The following is a 20,723-nucleotide window of genomic DNA, read 5'->3' on the forward strand; positions in this document are numbered from 1 at the left end:
GGTGCTCTGCAGATTGGTCCATTTGTTGTTGATTTGGGTGTTCACACGTCACAGTACCCAGGAAGCAAACAATGGAAAAAGAGAAATCTCCAACGAGGCGTTCTGGGGCAGCACAGACAGGTCTTTTCTGTGTTAGAGTTTTACTCGCTACAGGGTGTACTTTGAGGGTTTGTGACCGTTTACATTGTGCTGCAGGTCACCCTTGAAAAAGAGATATTTTGATCTCAAGGGGCTTTCACCTGGTTAAATAAAGGCTACAAACAATACATGCATAAAAACCTTCATAACACAAAAGGGGATGGGTAATAACCAGAAAAGCATGACATGGGCCCTTTAAAACAAAAAAATGTCTGTCACTGAGAGACAGGACATCTGCTGCTGAAATATTTAATAAAGTGATTTGCACTATTTCTCTTTCACTCAATTTGACTGAAATTAGATCTGTTAGTCTAACCATTGAATATTATTATACTGTATACATGTTTTTTCAGTACAGCTTAACCATGTAGCACATTATGTACAATGTGCACATATTGTACTCACACTACCCTACTGCATTCCTTAGATACTCTATTGATACTGTATTATTCCTATTTTATTTCTACGGGTATACATACTGTATATTTCAACCATATTCGATGTAATATTGCTATATTTTGTACGTTATTATAGTTTTCTTAAGATATCCGTGTTTAGACTTTTGTTTTATGTATGCACCAAAAACACAGATAAAAAGAAAATTCGGTATCTTTTATTTGTATTCTTATCCCTGCGGGAACTCCTATCTCCTCTGTTTCACTCTGATTGATAAAGGTCTGATCTCATTACATCAGCTGGTATTTAAAACATCAACAAGTCACTGCTTCTGGTTTTCTCAAAGTACATTTTCCTGCAAGAGGAAATGCTGTTCTTTATTCCAGACAATAGTACTACAACACATCGCCTACCCTAGTTGATTAAATAAAATATATTATTTACACTCTGCAGTTGTTAATTAGCTCAGATGCTTCTAGGACTTGGTGGTGTTGGGCGGCTGGCCGATCTGCGACAGATCCGCAAACGACACGTTGGCCGAGCCTCGCTTCGCTGGTTTGGCCTGAAAAGAGAAACAAACCAAATGTAAACAATTAAATCGCTTTTCTTGACAACATATCTCCTCTGCTCATGCATCTGATGGATAAGACACAGCAGTGATTGTTTCTGATAAAGGTGCGTACATTTTTGGTTATTTGGAATAAACAGAAAACAAGTATTTGGCATATATACGAGTCAATAAACATTTGAAGGAATATCATAATGATGCACATACAGTTTGATAAAGACAGTTGAACTCTGGGAGTTGTAGTACAACAACACCAAACTAAAATGGCATTTTTCTGCTTCCTTTTATAGCACCATTTAAGAAGTCAAAAATACATTTAATCTGCAACCATGTGCCAAAGTTTATATATTATATAAAGTATAGAGTATTTAGTATAACAAATCAATTATAATTCCAGTGTAAAATATTACATATTGACAATGCCCAGTGATTTTGGCCAGCGTCCGACCGATACTTTCTATCAGACTGGTGCATCCCTAGTGCTTAGTATCACGAATAAAGACAAATAAACTATTAACAACAACCTTTAGGAGCACTGTGTTTGTGTTCCTCTTGTGTTTTCTCTTGTCTTTATTTTTCTTAACTGTCAAAGCGTCTTTGAGTTTCATGAAAAGCGCTATAAAAGTCCCATGTATTATTATTATTATTATTGTGAACACCTGAGACTCATGAGGCTTCCAGCCGATCATGTAGAGGATCTCGAAGGTGGCCGGCACCGACCCGTCCTCACTGCCGTACATCTCTGAAACACACACACATAAACACATGCAATAAGGAAGCAAAAACATTGGTGTTTTATTTGACTTTTCATGAAGCAAAGCTAGCAGTTTGCTTCTGCTTCCTGTCTTTGTGCTAAGCTACAGGAGGCTAACCAGCACAAAGATGAGTTTGACCATTAAAGCTGACAGTGAGCTGAAAGTAACTTCATGTACAAAAGTACTGCACTTCAGTAAAATGTTCAGATACTTAAGAAGCTCCATTTAAAGCAACTATACTTCATCCTGATCAGATTCTGAAAGCAGACAATAAAAAGATAAATAATAAACATATTAAATATATAGAAAAATTAGTTATAAGTTAGTAATACAATTAAGATAAATAAGCACACGTCAATGGCTACAAAATTATTAAGTGAACAGAAAATAGGAAATGTACTTTTTCCAACACATTTAGTTTGCAGATAAAGATTATTTATACAAAATATAAATAAATACAAAATAATGTCTTTAATTAATGAAACTACCCGGCAGTACATACATAAGGTAAATGAGCTCCACATGTAGCTGCTGCAACAATGAAACTAATGAACACATGAATGCTTTAATAACTATAATACAGCAATATAATATTCTGAAATGGTATTCTGCATGTTGAGTATTTTTCCTACTTTGATGTTTTTATGTTGTACTTGTATCTGAAAGAAGTTTTGAATGCAGGATTTCTACATGTAACATAGTATTGTTGCACTTCTACTCAAAGATCTGAGTACTTCTTCACGACTGAAACCTGATATCATTTGAGAATGCAAAGCAAAAACCATGAGAAGAAACACTTCAATAGAGGAAGTTAAACCAGCAGAGTTCAAACAGCGGCAGACATGTGAGTATTTGAGGCTGATGTGTCAGTGTGCATACTGAGGAACCATAACACCAGATCAGGCTTAATAAGGTCAACACTGTGGGAGAATGAGAACAGAAGTGTCAGAAATAAAGAAACACCTAAATATGGAATCTTATTTCAAGAATAAATCAGACCCAATGTTATATATTTCCTATTTTTAACATATCGCAAAAATGTGTCTCTCTGCTCCAACACATTTGCACCATTCATAAAAACTGAACACTAACTGTTTAATTAATGCTTAAATTACACTGTGCAGCCAACATTGATAACATCTGTATGACTTAGAGCAGTGGTTCTCAACTGGTCAGGCCTCGGGACCCCACTTTTTCCTTAGTCAATAAATCGCGACCCGAAATGTTGAACCACTCAAATCTATTCAACAAAAGATCGTGCTGTAATATATATATACGCTTTTCAGCATACAATATTAATTAAAGTGAAGTACAGTGGATATATCTCTTCACAGAACTAAAGTATTCTTTAAAAAAGGTTTAATGAGATGATGGACTCAAAGCTGAACTGTCAAAAGGCCCACATGCTGAAAGCCCATCCCCAGCAGGGGGGTCAGGGGGGATTCTCCCCCAGGAGATTTTTAGAAATACTAACATATAAACTACGGATTCTGGTACACTCTGAGAAGAAAATAAATACATCTATTACTACCCGACATATTCATAATATTTGATGCCATTGTTTGTTTTTCACTTTGTTCTGACAGCTGAACTTGTCTGTGTGAATTGTGGGTAGGGTAGATAGCCCCCATTGTTCTGTGACCTGTCAATCATCAAACCGGGGGTCATATTTCATTATGTGTTCATTTGTATGTGAAGGCAAGGCAAATGTATTTATATAGCACCTTTCAATACAAGGCAATTCAAAGTGCTTTACAAAAACGAAAGACATTAAGAAAATGGCATTTAATGTGAAGTTGTACCCATGGATGTATAAAGAGTAGTTCTACCGTAGTTATTCTCCGTGGGGACTTCCGGCAACAATCTTGATTCTGATTGGCCAGAAGACTCGAAAGACTGGTTGGAAGCAGTGTACTTTGCACAATCCAATCTAAAAGTATGTGTTTTAATAGTTTTTGGACAACAATGGAGCTCTATGGGTTAAAGTAAAAAGACTATATGATGCTTTTTTTGTGAGTATTGTGTGTGAACTGTATGTGTGTGGTCGTGAGTGTTGTTTTATTTGCCGGTGCCAATGACACATTTCCATTTTATGTAAATGTAATGGACAATAGAGTATTGTGAATCTGAATATATCTGTAGTGCAGACATGTATAAATGCATGAATGAAGGAATGACACGTTTGTAAAGCTGGAGACTAATCTGTGATATATATATATTTTTTTTCAACAAATTGTACGGTGTCCTTGGGTGTCATGAAAGGCGCCTAAAAATAAAATGTATTATTATTATTATTATATTGTGTTTTATTGTTAAAGGGAGGCGTAGCAGCTTTAACACTCACCTTTATAAATAGCTGCTGCTGCGAGTATTGAGTCTCTGTTTAACATCGACCTCCTGTTCCACGCACAGTTACTCTCACCCATACCTGCAGAATAATTATATAAACATTGCAAAACATGTAGAATAAAAGTTGCCAGATCTGGTTTAGACGACTGAAAAACAGAGATGTATGAAATGTAATTGACAGATTGGAATAAAGTGCTATTGAAACAACTATAATTCTACAAATGACAATGTCAACGATATACAAACATTGAAAGTTCCTCAAAAGTAGAAGGTTTAAAGAGCTCTTAAATACTACTTAAAGAGCTTACATTTAGCCCCACATAAGCAAACTAAAATGAAATAAGTGTGAAACTTGACACCAAAAGGTTTGACACATTAACAGCGTTGATATCATCCTCGTTTTCACAGAGTTTCACACTGTATGCTTTTGATGAACTAATTGAGTCGCACATTAACAGAGAGGAGGTCATACCTTGTAGGTCGGTCATGACTTCAATGATTCCTGGATAATGAACCTGAACTTCATCTGTGTCCTGAAACAGAAAGACAGAAAAGTGAATAATTCGTTTTTAATGTATGACTTTATGTAATCTTAATGTATGTCAAATAAAAAAGAATGCCATTTATTTTAATTTGTGTGTGTGTGTGTGTGTGTGTTTGTATGTATAAGTAAGTAAGTAAGTAAGTAAGTAAGTAAGTAAGTAAGTGTGTGTGTGTGTGTGTGTGTGTGTCACCACAGTGAGCATGGTGAATCCGGTCTGACCCAGCAGGTTCCCCAGGTCAGTGACGGCGGTGTAGGGGGAGACGTGGGGGGAGAACCCTCCCTCCCTCTCCGTCTCCCCCAGCTGGAGGGAGCAGCGCAGCTCGTATAGCGTCTCCCCCCCCCACCATCGCCCCGATGAACACCCCGTCCGGCTTCAGCACCTGGTGGATCTGAGAGGAGGAGGAGGAGGAGGAAACAGATACTGTTAATACAAACTGCCTATTTCTCTATGAACTCACCAATTGACCCGGGACTTATCACTGTTATATGCTAAGTGAAGAGAAGGGGTGGGATTACATAAGTGTAAACCCCTTTTCGGATGTGTCATTAAGTAGATCATTTGTTTATATATTATTTAGAGTCAGTAATATTTTTGTTTATCAATTTGACACTGCTTAAGTTTGTATAGTATAATAAATCATTTTATTATTACTATTATTTTGTATTATTGTTCTACACATTCAAAATAAACCAAATCAAATCAAAAATATATACATGTTGAGGCTGAACACATCAGCAAAGAAAAAAAAGGCCAACACACTGGAGTCTTCTTGTAAATTAAAGGGAAATCAATTACAATTGCATCCTTATGAATAAAGGTGTTAACATACAGTTGAATTAAACATCAGAAAGAAAAGATTCGGAGAGCTCATTAGTTCAAACACGTGTAGAGACAGTGAAAACAAGTTCAATGGGGAACACAAAAGTGTAAACAAGAAGAAATGTCCAAGGCACTTTGTTAAAAAACAGCTTTAATTAAAGGCTTATTAAAGGCTTTTAAACTTTTTTGAATGAGACAGAGGGCCTTCCACCATTTCGTGAAGTGAGCTAAGATCAAGAAGAGATAAACCATAGGAAAACAACAAAGATGACCAAATGTTGTCCTGTTCGAATCGGCCTAATTATACTTTAAAATAGTGGAAACAACGACCTCTAGTGGAAGATCATCAGAAGGCAAACAGACACACAAAAATGTATTCGCCTTTAAACATGTAAATAAAACACTTGTATAAGTAGAGTTTCTTATGTTTATCCTCACCTGTCTGAGAGCTCCAGGCAAGTCGTTGATCCAGTGCAGACTGAAAGAGGAGAGAGGACAAGTGAGATGACATTACTATGGTGTGAAGTTCAATCAATCAATAAATAAATCAATCAATCAATCAATCAATGTTTATTTATACAGCCCAATATCACATATGTTACATTTGTCTCAGTGGACTTCACAGTGTGTACAGAATATCAGTATGACAATACGACACCCTCTGTCCTTAGACCCTCACATCGTACAAGGAAATACTTCCGGAGAAAACGCACAGTTTAAAGGGAACATGTGAGAAACCTCAGGGAGAGCAACAGAGGAGGGATCCCTCTCCCAGGACGGACAGACGTGCAATAGATGCCGTGTGTAAATCGAAAAGATAATACATTTTACATTATCTGTTTTTGTGTTATTTTAGGTACAGTACAGTGGTGGTCTTTTTAGAAAATAGGATCGACAGCTAGGATCACCATTAGGTTTATGGTACAGTTTGTATGTTTAATTTGCACAATTTGAAAAAAAATCTCAATAGAAAAAAATACAGGATTAATATAAAGTGGATAATTTGACTTGTAATTAACCGTATATCATTCTGTCTTGATTTACATTATTTAATTTCATATTCTGTTCTTGTACATATCCCATATTCTATTGACATATATATATACTTTTTGCACTACTTTTTATTTTGTATCGTATTATATATGTTGCATTGTTGGAAGAGCTCGGGTCAGAATAATTTCATTGCCATTTCTACACTGTAGCTTTGTGCGTATGACAATAAAACCTTTGAATCTTGTATTTAGTACAATTAAAGACAACGTATGTTCCTTAAATGTGTGAAAACCCTGAACCAACATATAAAACATGATAACTATTAAAGTCATGTATTGCTCACCTCAGGCTGCTCACCACCAGGTCGAAGGTGTTTTCTTTAAAGGGCAGAAACTCCTCGTCAGCGAGAACGTGATGAGTCGGGATCTCAGTCTGTCGTCTCTGTTTCTGAAGAGACATAAAACACATTTAGATCAGGATCATGTATGAGTACAAACAACATCTGCCCTCATCAGTAATTACTGTTTTAAGTCCATAACTGATGCTAAGTGATCATATTCACCAGGGTTCACTCATATTTTAACTTAAGGAGGACATATTGTGCTCATATTTGCATTTTATGCATCTACTACCCATTTTTATCCATGCTTAATTCTCCCAAATGAACCCTTTTAACTACGGTTTTTATTATTTCTAATTTCTCAGCGACTTCAAGAACGACCAGATTATCAGATGATTTCTTTCAACCCTCACCAGAGCTTTCTCTGAGATGTCCGTCAGGAACAAACGCTCCACAAACTCCTGAAACGACAACAAGCGAAAAAAGACAAGAAGTCAGTTGAGGCTGAAAGTATTTAACTCAAATAAAGACGATATTTTTGACACTGAGAGCATTTTAAATAACACGTTATGACCAACATTAACACACTTACCTTGTTTAGATGTTCTGCAATGTGACTTTTTCCACCGCCGATGTCCAGAGCCAGAGGAAACGTCCTGAGAGGAGACAGAGGGGACAACGTTTGAGAAGAGAGAGAGGAAAGAAAACCTGTGTCGTGATCAGTGTTGGGCAAGTTACTTTTTAAAAGTAACTAGTAATAGTTATAGTTACTGCTCTCAAAAAACGAGTTACTTTATTAGTTACTAAATTATAAAAGTAACTAGTAACAAGTTACTTTACTTTAAAAATAATAACAATACAAATACAAGTTTTTGTGTTGTTCTGTGGCACAGTAAGACAATGCTTTCTGTCGTGCACACAGTTTACATTTGACCATAATATTTTGTGCGTCCTTTATCCCCGCAAATTGAAAATAGTGGTTATATCTCGAAGTTGGAAATGCGCTGCTGCTCCCGCTGATACTTGCATCTGCCATTGTGTGTGTGTGTGTGCTGGTGGTGGGCGTTGCCGTGTGTGTGTTAGCAAGTGTTTGTGTGTCTGTGTATTTTCCCCATAAGGCAAGACCCGCCCAACTCTGTCTCTGATTGGCTTACCCTGAAATGTTCCCCCGCGTTAACCAATCATCACTCCTCTCTGGTCACTTTCCCTTTTCCATGGTACTGTGAGAGGACATAACTGTAATCGCCTGTAAGTTACATCCGCAGGGAGATTCGGTTCAGTTAGATCACATAATGTAACGCAGTAACGCACCCATTTAAATCACAGTAACTATAATGGCGTTACTGAATGGGAATAGGTAACTAGTAACGCTATTAGTTACCGCAAAAGGTAGTTGCGTTACAGTAACGCGTTAGTTTGTAACGCGTTAGTCCCAACACTGGTCGTGATGATCTGTTCTTTATTTCCAAGTCCAGGAGAGAGTTAAAAAGGAGACGAACGGAATCTCGGAAAGTTCAAAGGAGTAATTTTAATAAAATATCGTTGTATTGGAACAAACAGGTAGTAAACACAGCTGTGTACATAGAGGTGAAGAGAGCGAGAATCTGAAGTTACCTACTGTAACTCCAGCTTCTATGAGTATTGGTGTAGCCCTCTACGGCTATCGCTATTGGGTAATCCCCCTGCGCAGCACTGAAACACTTGTATTGGGTTAAGGGCGAAGCATGATGTAGTCTGCGCCCCACTGGGTCCGCCCGGCACTAGAAGCACAGACACACCTGCTCAATAACACCCCCTGCCTGTTGTGCCATGCGTAATGGCGCATCACAGTCCCTGGAACATAGCAAAACATGAATATTTTCCATAAGGGGACGAAGGCTGGGAACAAAACATACCTGCCGCTGTGAGAAAGTAGAGACGAAGGTCACACTTTGCCCAGAGACAAAAGAGGGGGAACAGCAGCTCTCTGCGTGTCAGACAGGCAGGAGAGCGCACAGCTGGATCCCAGACGTCACTCACTCTGACCAGGCACTCCGTACAAAATGTGTCAGAGGAAAAGGAACATCCCTCCTATAAGAGGGAACAAGGAGGCGCTCTCCGCGTGCCGAAAGGCAGGCGAGAGGCGCACAGCTGGATCCCTGACGTCCCTCACTCTGACAGGACACTCAGTACAGGGTGTGTCAGAGAGGAATGCGAGACATCCCTCAAATAAAATTGAATAAATGAACAGGGGGAAGACCAAGATGCAGCAGTGCAAATGACATTCCTCCGTGCAAAGCCGTGGAGGAGGAAATTCCTCCAGAATTCCTGGTGGAGTGCGCATTGATGTTCTCCGTGGGATCCACCCCAGAGGAGACATATGCCTGTGAGACAGCCTCACACAGCCAGTGTGACAGCCGTTGTGCAGACAGAGGTTGCCCGATCGAGCGCTCTCTATAGTGCACAAACAGGCGCTGAGAACGGCGCAAGGCTGCCGTGCGCGCCACATATCCCACTGAGGCGCCAGTGCGCGTGACACAGGTCTGAGTCTTCGTACTCCTCGAAGAAAACGTTTAGTCAGGGGGTGACTGAACAACGTCCCAACCCCGAAACCCATGTGACAAGATGATATGGCAGCCGCATATACCTTGATTGTGTTGAAGGCCAAATTCCTGTCCAACAACAGCTGGAGGAATGACAGCACGTGAGGCAGGGGGCACGTAATGGGGTCCAGGCTTCTTTCTACACACCAACGCTGGAACGCTGTCCACTTGGCTGTGGAGGACGTTGTGGAGGACGCTCTGGTAGACGCGGCCCTGGCTCCCTGAATGGTACGTACAACATCTTGAGAGAGGCCCAACCCCTCTAAGTGTTCCTGTTCAGGGGCCATGCCCATAAGTGCTGGCCTATCACTGGGTGAATGATGATCGCTCCCTCCACCTGCGAGAGAGCGTCCCCGCGCCACGGAATTTCCCACGGTCTGCCTGACAGCGTACACTGTAGGCATGGAAACCAGGAAGCGCCCGTGCGCTCCCGGGCAATTAGGATCACTGACAGTCCTGCACTCGGTCCAGGAACCGAGGGGATCAGCGGGACTGGTGGGAAAGCGTACAACAGTCCCCTGGGCCATTGACGATGTGCGAACGCGTCCACCCCCAGGGGGGGGTGGTCCTGCGCTGTCAGGGAGAACCAGAGGGCGCATTGCGCGTTCCCGCGTGCGGTGAACAGATCCACCTCTGCTCTCCCGAACCGGCTCCAAACCTGGGAGATCAGCTCGGGATGGAGGCTCCAGTCCCCCTGGCGAGGACCTTCTCTGGACATGAGGTCTGCCCCTCTGTTCAATTCGCCGAAAACATACATTGCTCTGATGGAGAGCAAGTGTGCGCGCGCCCAGATCAACAGCCGCCTGGCTGTGTTCAGAAGCTGCGCTGAGCGTACTCCGCCCTGGCGATTGATGTAGGCTGCCGCGGCTCTGTTGTCTGTGCGAATCAACACATGCTGATTCTGCAGCAATGGGGCAAAATGCTGAATTACTCTCCGTACGGAGAGCAATTCCAGCACGTTTATGTGGAGGGACATGTGAGCCGGCCACTGTCCCCCCACTGCCTGCGACATGCACGTTCCTCCCCACCCTGAGAGAGATGCGTCTGTGAACACCGAGATGTGTGACGTAACTCTGCCCAGGGCCACACCCGCTGACAGGACGTGGGGACTTTTCCAATAGGTTAAGTCTGAACCCACGGAAGGAGGGATGGCCACCATGCGCCTCTTCTGTCGCACGGGGTCGATGCGTAGGCGAATAAACCACCTCTGGAGTCTCCTCATGTGAAGGAGACCCAGGGGAATCACCATGTGACCGGCTGCCATCATGCCAAGCAGCTGCATCACGGAGAGGGCTGTCACCACGCTGCGGGGTGTGACTCGTCGAAGGAGAGCTATCAGTGCCTCCACTCTCTGCTGCGAGAGTCGCGCTCTCATGCGGGCTGAGTTTAATTCCACACCCAGGTAAATAATACTCTGGGAGGGAAGAGGGCAGCTCTTCTTCGAGTTTATTACGAAACTCAGCTTTGACAGATGCGATACGAGCTGTACCGTCTGTAAAGCAACTTCCTCCCTGGAGCGAGCCAGCAACAGCAGGTTGTCCAGGTAAAACAGTACTCTCATCCCGCCTCTGTGTAGCGGGTGCAGCGCCGTCTCTACACACTTTGAAAAGGTGCGAGGAGCCAGGGAATAACCGAACGGCAGACTGTTGTACTGGTACGATATTCCCTGGAATGAAAACCGCAGGAATTTCCTGTGTTGTGGGATGATGGGTACGTGGAAGTATGCATCCTTTAGGTCTATAGAGGTGAACCAGTCTCCCTGGTGAACACACTCTAGCACCTGTTTGATCGTCAGCATGTGAAAAGGCCTTTTCATTATTGCCTCGTTGAAAGCTGACAGATCGAGGATGGGTCGCATTCCCCCTGTCTTTTTCGGGACAAGCAAATATAAGTAATGGCCCTGATTTTTTTTTCCCTTGAGGAACCCTGGAAATAGCCTCTTTCAACAGGAGTTCCCGCAGCTCTGACTGGAGCGCAAGACACTGTTCCTGGGATGACAGGAGTGTTTCCTGTATCCCATTGAACTGTGGGGGGGAGGCGAACTGCAGGGTGTACCCTCTGCTGATCAGCCTGCTCATCCATCTGTCCATCAGACACACGCACTGCCACTCTGAGAAACACTGAGAGCGGGCGCACATGCACCCGCAGGCTGGAGCCAGCTAACGTGCTGGCGGATGTCGTCCGCCTGTTCCGCAGCCGCCTTCATGGACTCCTCCATGGAGAGGAACTGGGGTCCGAACAGCCCGTCTGGGCTGATCGGAGCGTCCAGTAATACCTTCATGGCCGGCTCTGTGACAGACGCCTGCTGCAGCCAGAGGTGGCGCTGAATCGGCGTCATCCACGCAGCGATCCTTGCCTGGGAGACAGCAACGGACGCGCACATCGTGAGCGCCGTGCTGGCCGCCTTGCTGATCTCCTCCGCCTCATCCGCAGCCAAGGTGGTGGACCGCTCCATCAGCGTCACCACCGAGTTGGAGAGCAACGCGATGTTGTTCGCCGACGCCTGAAAAGCACACTGATGCGCCCGGTCAGCCTGGCGGGCGACATACTGGTCCCTGGTGGAGGCCAACATAGGGCGCCGTCCGGCGATCATGTTGGCCTGTCTAACCCCAAAGAACGCCGTCAGGCTCGGCTCCAGAGAAAGGGTGGTTGGGAAACCATCATCTGTGAACCCCTCCACCTTGGTGAAGGGAACAAATGTGTACACCGGAGCCCTCAGGGTCCTTGGGTTTGCCGCCGCCCCCCTCCTGATACCTCCTGAAGCGCGGCCAGACCGGATCACTCCTGACCGTCTGCACCCGGGAAAAAAACTCCGGCCATGTCGTCCAGAGCACACCTCTCCCGACCTAGGGGAACGGGGAGACCTCTGCAGGCGGCCGCCTTGCAGATGATCTCCGGCAGTTCCACCATGATGCCACCTAGAACCGTGGAGGGAGACGGGGTAGGAGTCGTCCGACTCCTGCCCGGCACTCGGCTCCAGGGACATGCTGCCGTCCACGTGCTCGAAAGCCTGGACGGGCCAATCGTCCTCCTCGGTCGCAGCAGCGAGAGCGTCCGCTCTTCGCTTCCTGTCGGCCGAGGGGAGACGGGCACAGTGTGAGCATGCGACCTGCTGGCTGAGAGCCGCGTACGCGTGCTCTGGCCCCAGGCAGGATTCGCACATTGCGTGTTGGTCGTAGCTCATGATGTATCCTTAGCCACATGAGGGACAATCTCGAACACAGTTGTTGCTCATGGTTGACTCTGTAATTGAAATGTCTCTGTGCTTCAGTAACGTGGTTTGCTGAAGAAAAGAGGGAGCAGATTGTCGGGCCTCCTTCCTATTTATACCGGAAGGGAGCCCGAGGGTGGCGCCCACCTTGCGGGTGGGCGTGGACTACAAGTGTTTCAGTGCGCAGGGGGATTACCCAATAGCGATAGCCTTAGAGGGCGAAATAGAACCGCGTGCACCGTGTGTATATCTGATTCCTTTCTCCTCTTCTCATTGGCTGCTTTGACGATGGGCGGGTCTTCCACCCGGCTTCGTTCCTCTGGATTTATTTCGCATCAAATCAGAGGATTTAGACGTTGTGTGTTTGTTGTATAACTCCACACACCTTTTCTCCTCATATTCTCATTCATGACTTTTTATTTGGTCAATTCTAACGGCTGAAAACAAAGATAACGTGAACCCGGAAGTGACGTAATGTAAACAACCGGGTTTTCCTTCAAAATAAAGCTTTTCAAAATAAAACGGTGTATTTATTTAATATTCACATAATATATTGATTTTAATTTCTTACAGTAGGAAGTGTGTGTTTGATAAGAAATAATCTGTCCCAGAATAAACCCACCTCGCAATGTCGTACACTCGATCAGCCACTCGACCGCCAACCTGCAGGGAGAAAGGGCAAAAGAGTCACTGATTCAATTTGTATTTAATGACAGCTTCTTATCGTATTTAAATGTGCTTTTATAATGAGTTTCTTTGCATTTGAACTCTTTTGATGGTTAATGGCGGTGGTGGCGAAGTCGATAGGGACTTGGCTTGGCAACTGGAAGGTCACCAGTTCAAGTCCCGGCAAGACCAAGTGCTACCGAGGTGTCCCTGAGCAAGGCACCGTTCCCTACACTGCTCCCCGGGCGCCGTTCAAAATGGCAGCACACTGCTCCTAACACTAGGATGGGTCAAATGCAAAGAAACAATTTCCCCACGGGGATTAATAAAAAGTCCATCTCTAATGTAAAGTGCTTTATATTGCCTTGTTGTTGAAATGAAATACTATGTAATCATATTTATAATATATAAATAAACTTGAAACAGTAATTCAAATGTTTCTTGCAGATTTGTATTTTTCTCAAGATTTCCCAACATTAGCAAGGACTCATTTAGTCCATAAAAACCTCAATACAGTACAGTATATAGTGCCATACAGTAGATCACTTTATTGAAATGGTGTGTTTGATTAGAAAAATGTTAAAGTTTGTACACATTGGGATCTAAGTTGGGTGTGAAGATTTTTTAAATTCCCATAATAATGACATATATATTTTACAAATGAATGCATGTTTGACATATTTACTTACTTACTTTGTTTACAAGGGATCAAAGGATCACGGGTACAAAATAGGAAAAATCTATTCACGAGTATTCATTCATTTCATTCTAGTTAGTATCTCGCAACCAAGTCTGTCAGATTCAGACACTATATTAGGGGTCGACCGATCGGCCAGGCCGAAAATATCGCGGCCGATAATCCGCATTTGACCGATTATCGGTCTTTTTTTTTAATCAAATAAACTCGGGGATAAAACTGTGGGGGGTGGGGGGTGGGGGGGGATTGGGCTGCGAGTGGAGCCTCGCAGTTTTTCAGGTTGATATGTGAAGCTCATTAGCTAGCCAACATGTATCTAGCAAATGTTTCGCAAAATATTAGAAGTGAGGCTACTAGACTAACGTTAGGTCTACTGTAATAGCCTCACTTTTAATAGTTTGCAAAACATTAGCTAGCAGTGTTTTGCAGTTGCAGCTTATTGGGATGTTATGCTAGATAGACAGGCATTGTTTTGATGTAATAAATTAATCATTATTGTTAGTTAAGCATCTCAGCCTGCAGCCCCACTTCTTGTCTCTCTCTCTAACTCATTGCAGATGGCTGCACTAAAGAAAAGGACAGAGAGGAAACCAGTTGTAAGATGTTTAAAAGTTCATTAAACATAATATATGCTTAAATGCATTTCAAAGAAGTTGTGTTGGAGTTTGTGTTCTTCTACTTTTTGACACTAAGATCTTCTGATTTTACTGCAAATGTATATCGGTTCCAAATATCGGTTATCGGTCTCCTTGATTACTAATAATCGGTATCGGCTTTGAAAAAGCCATATCGGTCGATCCCTACACTATATGTCCCTCTAAGAAGCATCCTGGTGGAGAAGACACCAAGACAGTGACTTTTACCAACTTAAAGCACGTAAATGCAGTATAAATATAATATATGATATACTTTATTGATCCCAATTTGAGAATTGTTGTCGTCACAGCAGCATGTAAACAAGGCATGATTGCACACAGTGTGACAATGAAATATAGTAGGAAATAAATAAACGTAAACATAGGATATAATCATCTCAAAATAGTAAATACAACAGAACTAAAAAGTAAAATATATGCATATCTTTAAAACTGTTACAATGTGTATTTTGTAAATTGTATGCATGCTTCTTAGGTAACATTAAGCTGTCTTTGGCTCTTTTCTGATTATAAAAAGGTTTTGTAACACATATTGTAAAATAAAAATAAATACATCGAAAATAAATGTAATATAAAAATTCAAAAATGTAATGCGACAACAACCCATCTTATATCTGTCACATATACACTATTAAAGGGCCAATTACAGCTAACAATATGCACTTTTAATATTTCTGTGACTCCTACCTCGTCCCTCAGGTAATCGTACTGGTTTCCTTCCCGCAGAGAAGCTGCCCAGTTCTTCTGCCTCCTCTTCATCTCCCTGTTGAACACATTCATGGAGCCTCTGCCCGCAGAAGACATCCCTCTGCAGCCGGAGATCAGGCTCCATCTGCGGCAGGAGGCAGCGGAAGGAGAGCCAGCTGTCTGGAGGAGTCTGAGGCACACTCCGGTGCTCATGGTGCCGGTTAAAAGCGAGAATTAAAGCAGAAATCTTCTGAACATCAGAGCATTGTACAACAACTGATTTCCTGCTGTCCTCCACAACCGTGACCTCAGGAGGGAGGAGGGGAAACTGTGGAGCTGGATTATAATGGGTTCAACTGAAAATATGGAACTGGATTCACTGACTGGAAATGGACTAAAGAAATTGACTAAAATGTATGCTGATATTAATGTATGTCAAATGTGAGTACATATGTCTTTGTAAAGCACTTGATATATACTACTATATACTACAACTATATGTTTTTGAGTGATTCCTTAGTCCATCAAATGGCAGAAAATAGTGAAAAAGTCGACAGGTTCCAAGAACACCAAGTACTGTATTTTAAATTACAATTACATGAATCAAACATCATTATATAGGGAAAGCTGGAACAAGAAAATATAATACATATTTTTCTAATTGAATAACTCAACGTAAAATGTATAGAGATTTATTTTTCTGTTATTTCTTTTAGCTTTAAAGTGTTTAACCATCGAATTTCTCCGTGCGCGTTTTCTCTCCTTTGTCCCACTTCGCTTTCCTTACAAACAAAGGGGCGGGAACATAGAAAGGTCAAGGAAGAGGTGCATGCTGGGAAAACACGTGTAGTGGAAGACCAGAGAGGTATGGCTACAGTTTTGTGATTATTGTTATTTTTAAACGATGTTTCAAACACATTTCTCATTATATGTTTACATATACATGCTCAGTGTTGTGTGCATTTGTCAGCTGCTGTCTGGTTTTCCCGCCGTTACTGTTCCTATTCACTATTTCGGACATATTGTTTACATGTTGACTGAAACTGAAGCAAAGCGCAGGATTTCTGACATTTAACCATGCATTTAACTCAGTTTTAACATTTCATTTTTAGATAGCAGAAGTCAAAACGGCTCTATATTTCTCACAGTGAAAAGACTGGGTTTATGTTGTTCATTACATGCTCACTTAGTGATCCAACCACAGCTTCAGTAATACCTAACTATTTTAACCATTATAAGTGGTTTAAATACATTTACTTAAGTACTACACTTTAGTAATGAATGTGTTCTTTACTAGTGTTGCATGCATACAGTGGGGCAAAAAAGTATTTAGTCAGCCACCAATTGTGCACGTTCTCCCACTTAAAAAGATGAGAGGCCTGTAATTTTCATCCTAGGTACACTTCAACTATGAGAGACAAAATGGGGGGAAATAATCCAGGAAATCACATTATAGGATTTTTAACGAATTAATTGGTAAATTCCTCGGTAAAATAAGTATTTGGTCACCTACAAACAAACAAGATTTCTGGCTCTCACAGACCTGCAACTTCTTCTTTAAGAGCCTCCTCTGTCCTCCACTCGTTAACTGTATTAATGGCACCTGTTTGAACTCGTTATCAGTATAAAAAGACACCTGTCCACAACCTCAGTCACACTCCAAACTCCACTATGGCCAAGACCAAAGAGCTGTCAAAGGACACCAGAAACAAAATTGTAGACCTGCACCAGTTTGGGAAGACTGAATCTGCAATAGGTAAGCAGCTTGGTGTGAAGAAATCAACTGTGGGAGCAATTATTAGAAAATGGAAGACATACAAGACCACTGATAATCTCCCTCGATCTGGGGATCCACGCAAGATCTCACCCCGTGGGGTCAAAATGATCACAAGAACGGTGAGCAAAAATCCCAGAACCACACGGGGGGACCGAGTCAATGACCTGCAGAGAGCTGGGACCAAAGTAACAAAGGCTACCATCAGTAACACACTACGCCGCCAGGGACTCAAATCCTGCAGTGCCAGACGTGTCCCCCTGCGTAAGCCAGTACATGTCCAGGCCCGTCTGAAGTTTGCTAGAGAGCATTTAGATGATCCAGAAGAGGATTGGGAGAATGTCATATGGTCAGATGAAACCAAAATAGAACTTTTTGGTAAAAACTCAACTAGACGTGTTTGGAGGAGAAAGAATGCTGAGTTGCATCCAAAGAACACCTACTGTGAAACATGGGGGTGGAAACATCATGCTTTGGGGCTGTTTTTCTGCAAAGGGACCAGGACGACTGATTCGTGTAAAGGAAAGAATGAATGGGGCCATGTATCGTGAGATTTGGAGTGACAACCTCCTTCCATCAGCAAGGGCATTGAAGATGAAACGTGGCTGGGTCTTTCAGCATGACAATGATCCCAAACACACCGCCCGGGCAACGAAGGAGTGGCTTCGTAAGAAGCATTTCAAGGTCCTGGAGTGGCCTAGCCAGTCTCCAGATCTCAACCCCATAGAACATCTTTGGAGGGAGTTGAAAGTCCGTGTTGCCCAGCGACAGCCCCCAAAACATCACTGCTCTAGAGGAGATCTGCATGGAGGAATGGGCCAAAATACCAGCAACAGTGTGTGAACACCTTGTGAAGACTTACAGAAAACGTTTGACCTCTGTCATTGCCAACAAAGGGTATATAACAAAGTATTGAGATGAACTTTTGTTATTGACCAAATACTTATTTTCCACCATAATTTGCAAATAAATTCTTTAAAAATCAGACAATGTGATTTCCTGGATTCTTTCCCCCCATTCTGTCTCTCATAGTTGAGGTATACCTAGAATGAAAATTACAGACCTCTCATCTTTTTAAGTGGGAGAACTTGCACAATTGGTGGCTGACTAAATACTTTTTTGCCCCACTGTATGTGATGCTGATTTTGGGTCATTCTGCAAAACAAGTACTCTTACTTCAGTTTCTAAGATTTTCAACGACATAATTACTCTGTAGCTATGTTAGTTTGGCAATAAAGAACCTTGAGTTATTTAAAGTATATTTGAATGCAGGATTTCACCTCTAACAAACAAACTTTACACTGATGTATTGCTACTTTATTTAGGTTAATCTGAATATACCCCCCCCCCCCTTATTGTCTTCAAGTAATAGTTTATTTTGTTAAATGTAAAAGAGGGGTGTTTAAAACTCATGTGACAAGCAAGACTGCTTAATTATTTCCAAACCAAATGTCTAAAAACAGTACAAAACATAGGTTTAAGAAACGTTGTTCTGGAGTGACCTAAAACAGTTAATGATGTCTCAATAATCTTCAGTACATTAACCGTTTGTAGAGGATAATCAATACTAGCTAGCTTGTGTTATAACAAGGTTTATAGAAACACATATATTTATTTTCAGTTCTTGAATCACTGTTGTCTAGTTTTCACCATTACTTAAATCAATACTTTTTTCCAATAACCTCTTAAATGTACGGCTATATAATCATAAGCTTGAACGTTTGGTGCACTAAATACACACAATCTTCTGTGATAAAGGCGCTCATACACATGATATAAGAAAGAAGCGTAGTGCTTGTTGTCCATGTGACTAATCCAACAATATGTCCTTTCTCTATTGGTCAGGTGACACGTTCAGTTTGCCACCATGTCGTCCAATAAGAAGGGCGGCGATGAGCGTTTCCTCCGGGTTCAGAAGGACCCCAGGTTTTGGGAGATGCCCGAGAGAGAACGCAAGATCAAGATCGACAAGCGCTTCCAGTCCATGTTTCACGACAAGCGCTTCACGGAGAAATACACGGTGGACAAGAGAGGCCGACCCATCAACCAAACCTCCACCGAGGACCTGAAGCGCTTCTACAACGTCTCCAGCTCAGAGGACGAAGACGACGATGAGGAGGGTGTGAAGAGCAAGAAGGTGGCAGAGCGCAAGAAGAAGAAAGAAGTGAAGGAGAAGCTGGTGAAGGTGGAGAAAGAAGTGAAGAAAGGAAAAGCAGTGAAGAGCAAAGACGTTAAAGCTAAAGGACCGCCCGCCTGAACGAGGGGTCAGAGTCATAGAACAGGGTGAGTAGATGTCTCTGAGGCTCATATTCACTGATCCAGGCTGAGGAGAACCGAGCACAGATTCAACTTAATAGATAAGAAGTAGGTTTACACATACAAGGAATTTGGCCTTGATGTGTAAGGTGAATAAAATCCATAACATAAACATAAACACAGGTAAAGAAGAGAAAAGTAAGAAAAACAACAAAAAAAAGATTTTAAAACAAAAAACTATTATATGTTAAGATATAGAAAATAATTTACATTTAATCTGGATATCCCAAAATCTATGTACAGTATTCTATGACAACATACTCAGAATAAAACAATAAAATATGTTGCAGTATTGATATGGAAAAGGGGGAAAGATGTGGCAGATACTAAGAGAGGTAGCTCGTGTGAAAATGTGCATGCATTTCAATAGATTTCATGCAGGAGGAAACCAACAAAAAAAAACTATAAAATGAAGCAAGAGCTTTAGATGAAAGCCTGGTTAAAGGTGGGGTAGGTAATTCACTTCAGAAACACTTTTTGTTATATTCCATGGAATGCTCTTAACATCCCGATAGCAATTAATACATGAAATGCTTTGACAATAAATACATAACAAAAATGTCATCTGTGGAAGCCGTTAGGGAGGCCAGCGATTATTCGAATATTCGTTACGGTCTCCATAATCTAAAATGATTTTAAAAATTCGATTTAATTTATATATTTTTTATTATTATTTATGTTTTGCTTTTTTCTGGCTTAGTTTCAACCAAAATATAGACTAATGCTAATAATAGTAATAGTATTAATAATTGTAAATGGCCATTGGTCACACCACCAGTTTGTTTTACTGTAAACTTGGAGGAAGCGTGGAGTACTTCGTGACCACAGAGTGTGAACGTTGTGATCAGCTGTTTAGCGCAGTTCTCCAGTGAAGGGGGGGGGAGTCTCCCTCCGCTGCCGGTTGGCGTAGTTTTGGCACAATTCCGTTATACAGACCGACGTTAACAGCAACCCTTTTTTTTTTTCTCCTGCGGGGGGGGGGGGGGGGCGTCGAATAATCGATTATTATTCGCCAGGGCTGTCCGATTTTCGATTTTGATCATGGTCAGTTTCTGGCATCCCTAGGAGCCGTAGTACTGTAAAAAGCACGACCAATCATCTGAGCCGGCCCGGCTAAAATAACTGGATGGCCTACCTGCCTGTCAGCCTTCCATCTGTCCACAAACTTATCTCGTGCCCTCATTGGTCATGTGCGCGTTCGTGTGTGATGGAGGAGGGGCTCTGTAAGGAA

At 42.2% G+C, this 20,723-nt stretch overlaps 2 protein-coding genes across 2 annotated transcripts in view; one reads left to right on the forward strand and one right to left on the reverse strand.

The window, feature by feature from the left end:
* Positions 1 to 735: 735 nt before the first annotated feature.
* LOC117533562 (arginine-hydroxylase NDUFAF5, mitochondrial-like) lies at positions 736 to 15,695 on the reverse strand. The gene is given in 12 exon segments (XM_034197386.1): positions 736 to 1,096; positions 1,762 to 1,844; positions 4,202 to 4,285; positions 4,679 to 4,739; positions 4,941 to 5,090; positions 5,092 to 5,139; positions 6,009 to 6,048; positions 6,907 to 7,010; positions 7,317 to 7,364; positions 7,496 to 7,559; positions 13,319 to 13,359; positions 15,403 to 15,695. Coding segments are annotated over 12 exon segments (1,023 nt in total). The 5' UTR covers positions 15,616 to 15,695; the 3' UTR covers positions 736 to 1,009.
* Positions 15,696 to 15,824: 129 nt separating this feature from the next.
* Positions 15,825 to 20,723, forward strand: part of LOC117533571 — an 11,293-nt gene continuing 6,394 nt past the window's right edge. The window contains exons 1-3 of the mRNA XM_034197398.1: positions 15,825 to 15,843; positions 16,198 to 16,267; positions 19,022 to 19,313. Coding sequence (XP_034053289.1) covers positions 19,044 to 19,313 — 270 coding nt within the window. The 5' untranslated portion in view covers positions 15,825 to 15,843; positions 16,198 to 16,267; positions 19,022 to 19,043. The remainder of the gene's footprint in view (positions 15,844 to 16,197; positions 16,268 to 19,021; positions 19,314 to 20,723) is intronic.

This window comes from Gymnodraco acuticeps, unplaced genomic scaffold (genome assembly GCF_902827175.1).
Source record: "Gymnodraco acuticeps unplaced genomic scaffold, fGymAcu1.1, whole genome shotgun sequence".
Classification (NCBI taxonomy): domain Eukaryota; kingdom Metazoa; phylum Chordata; class Actinopteri; order Perciformes; family Bathydraconidae; genus Gymnodraco; species Gymnodraco acuticeps.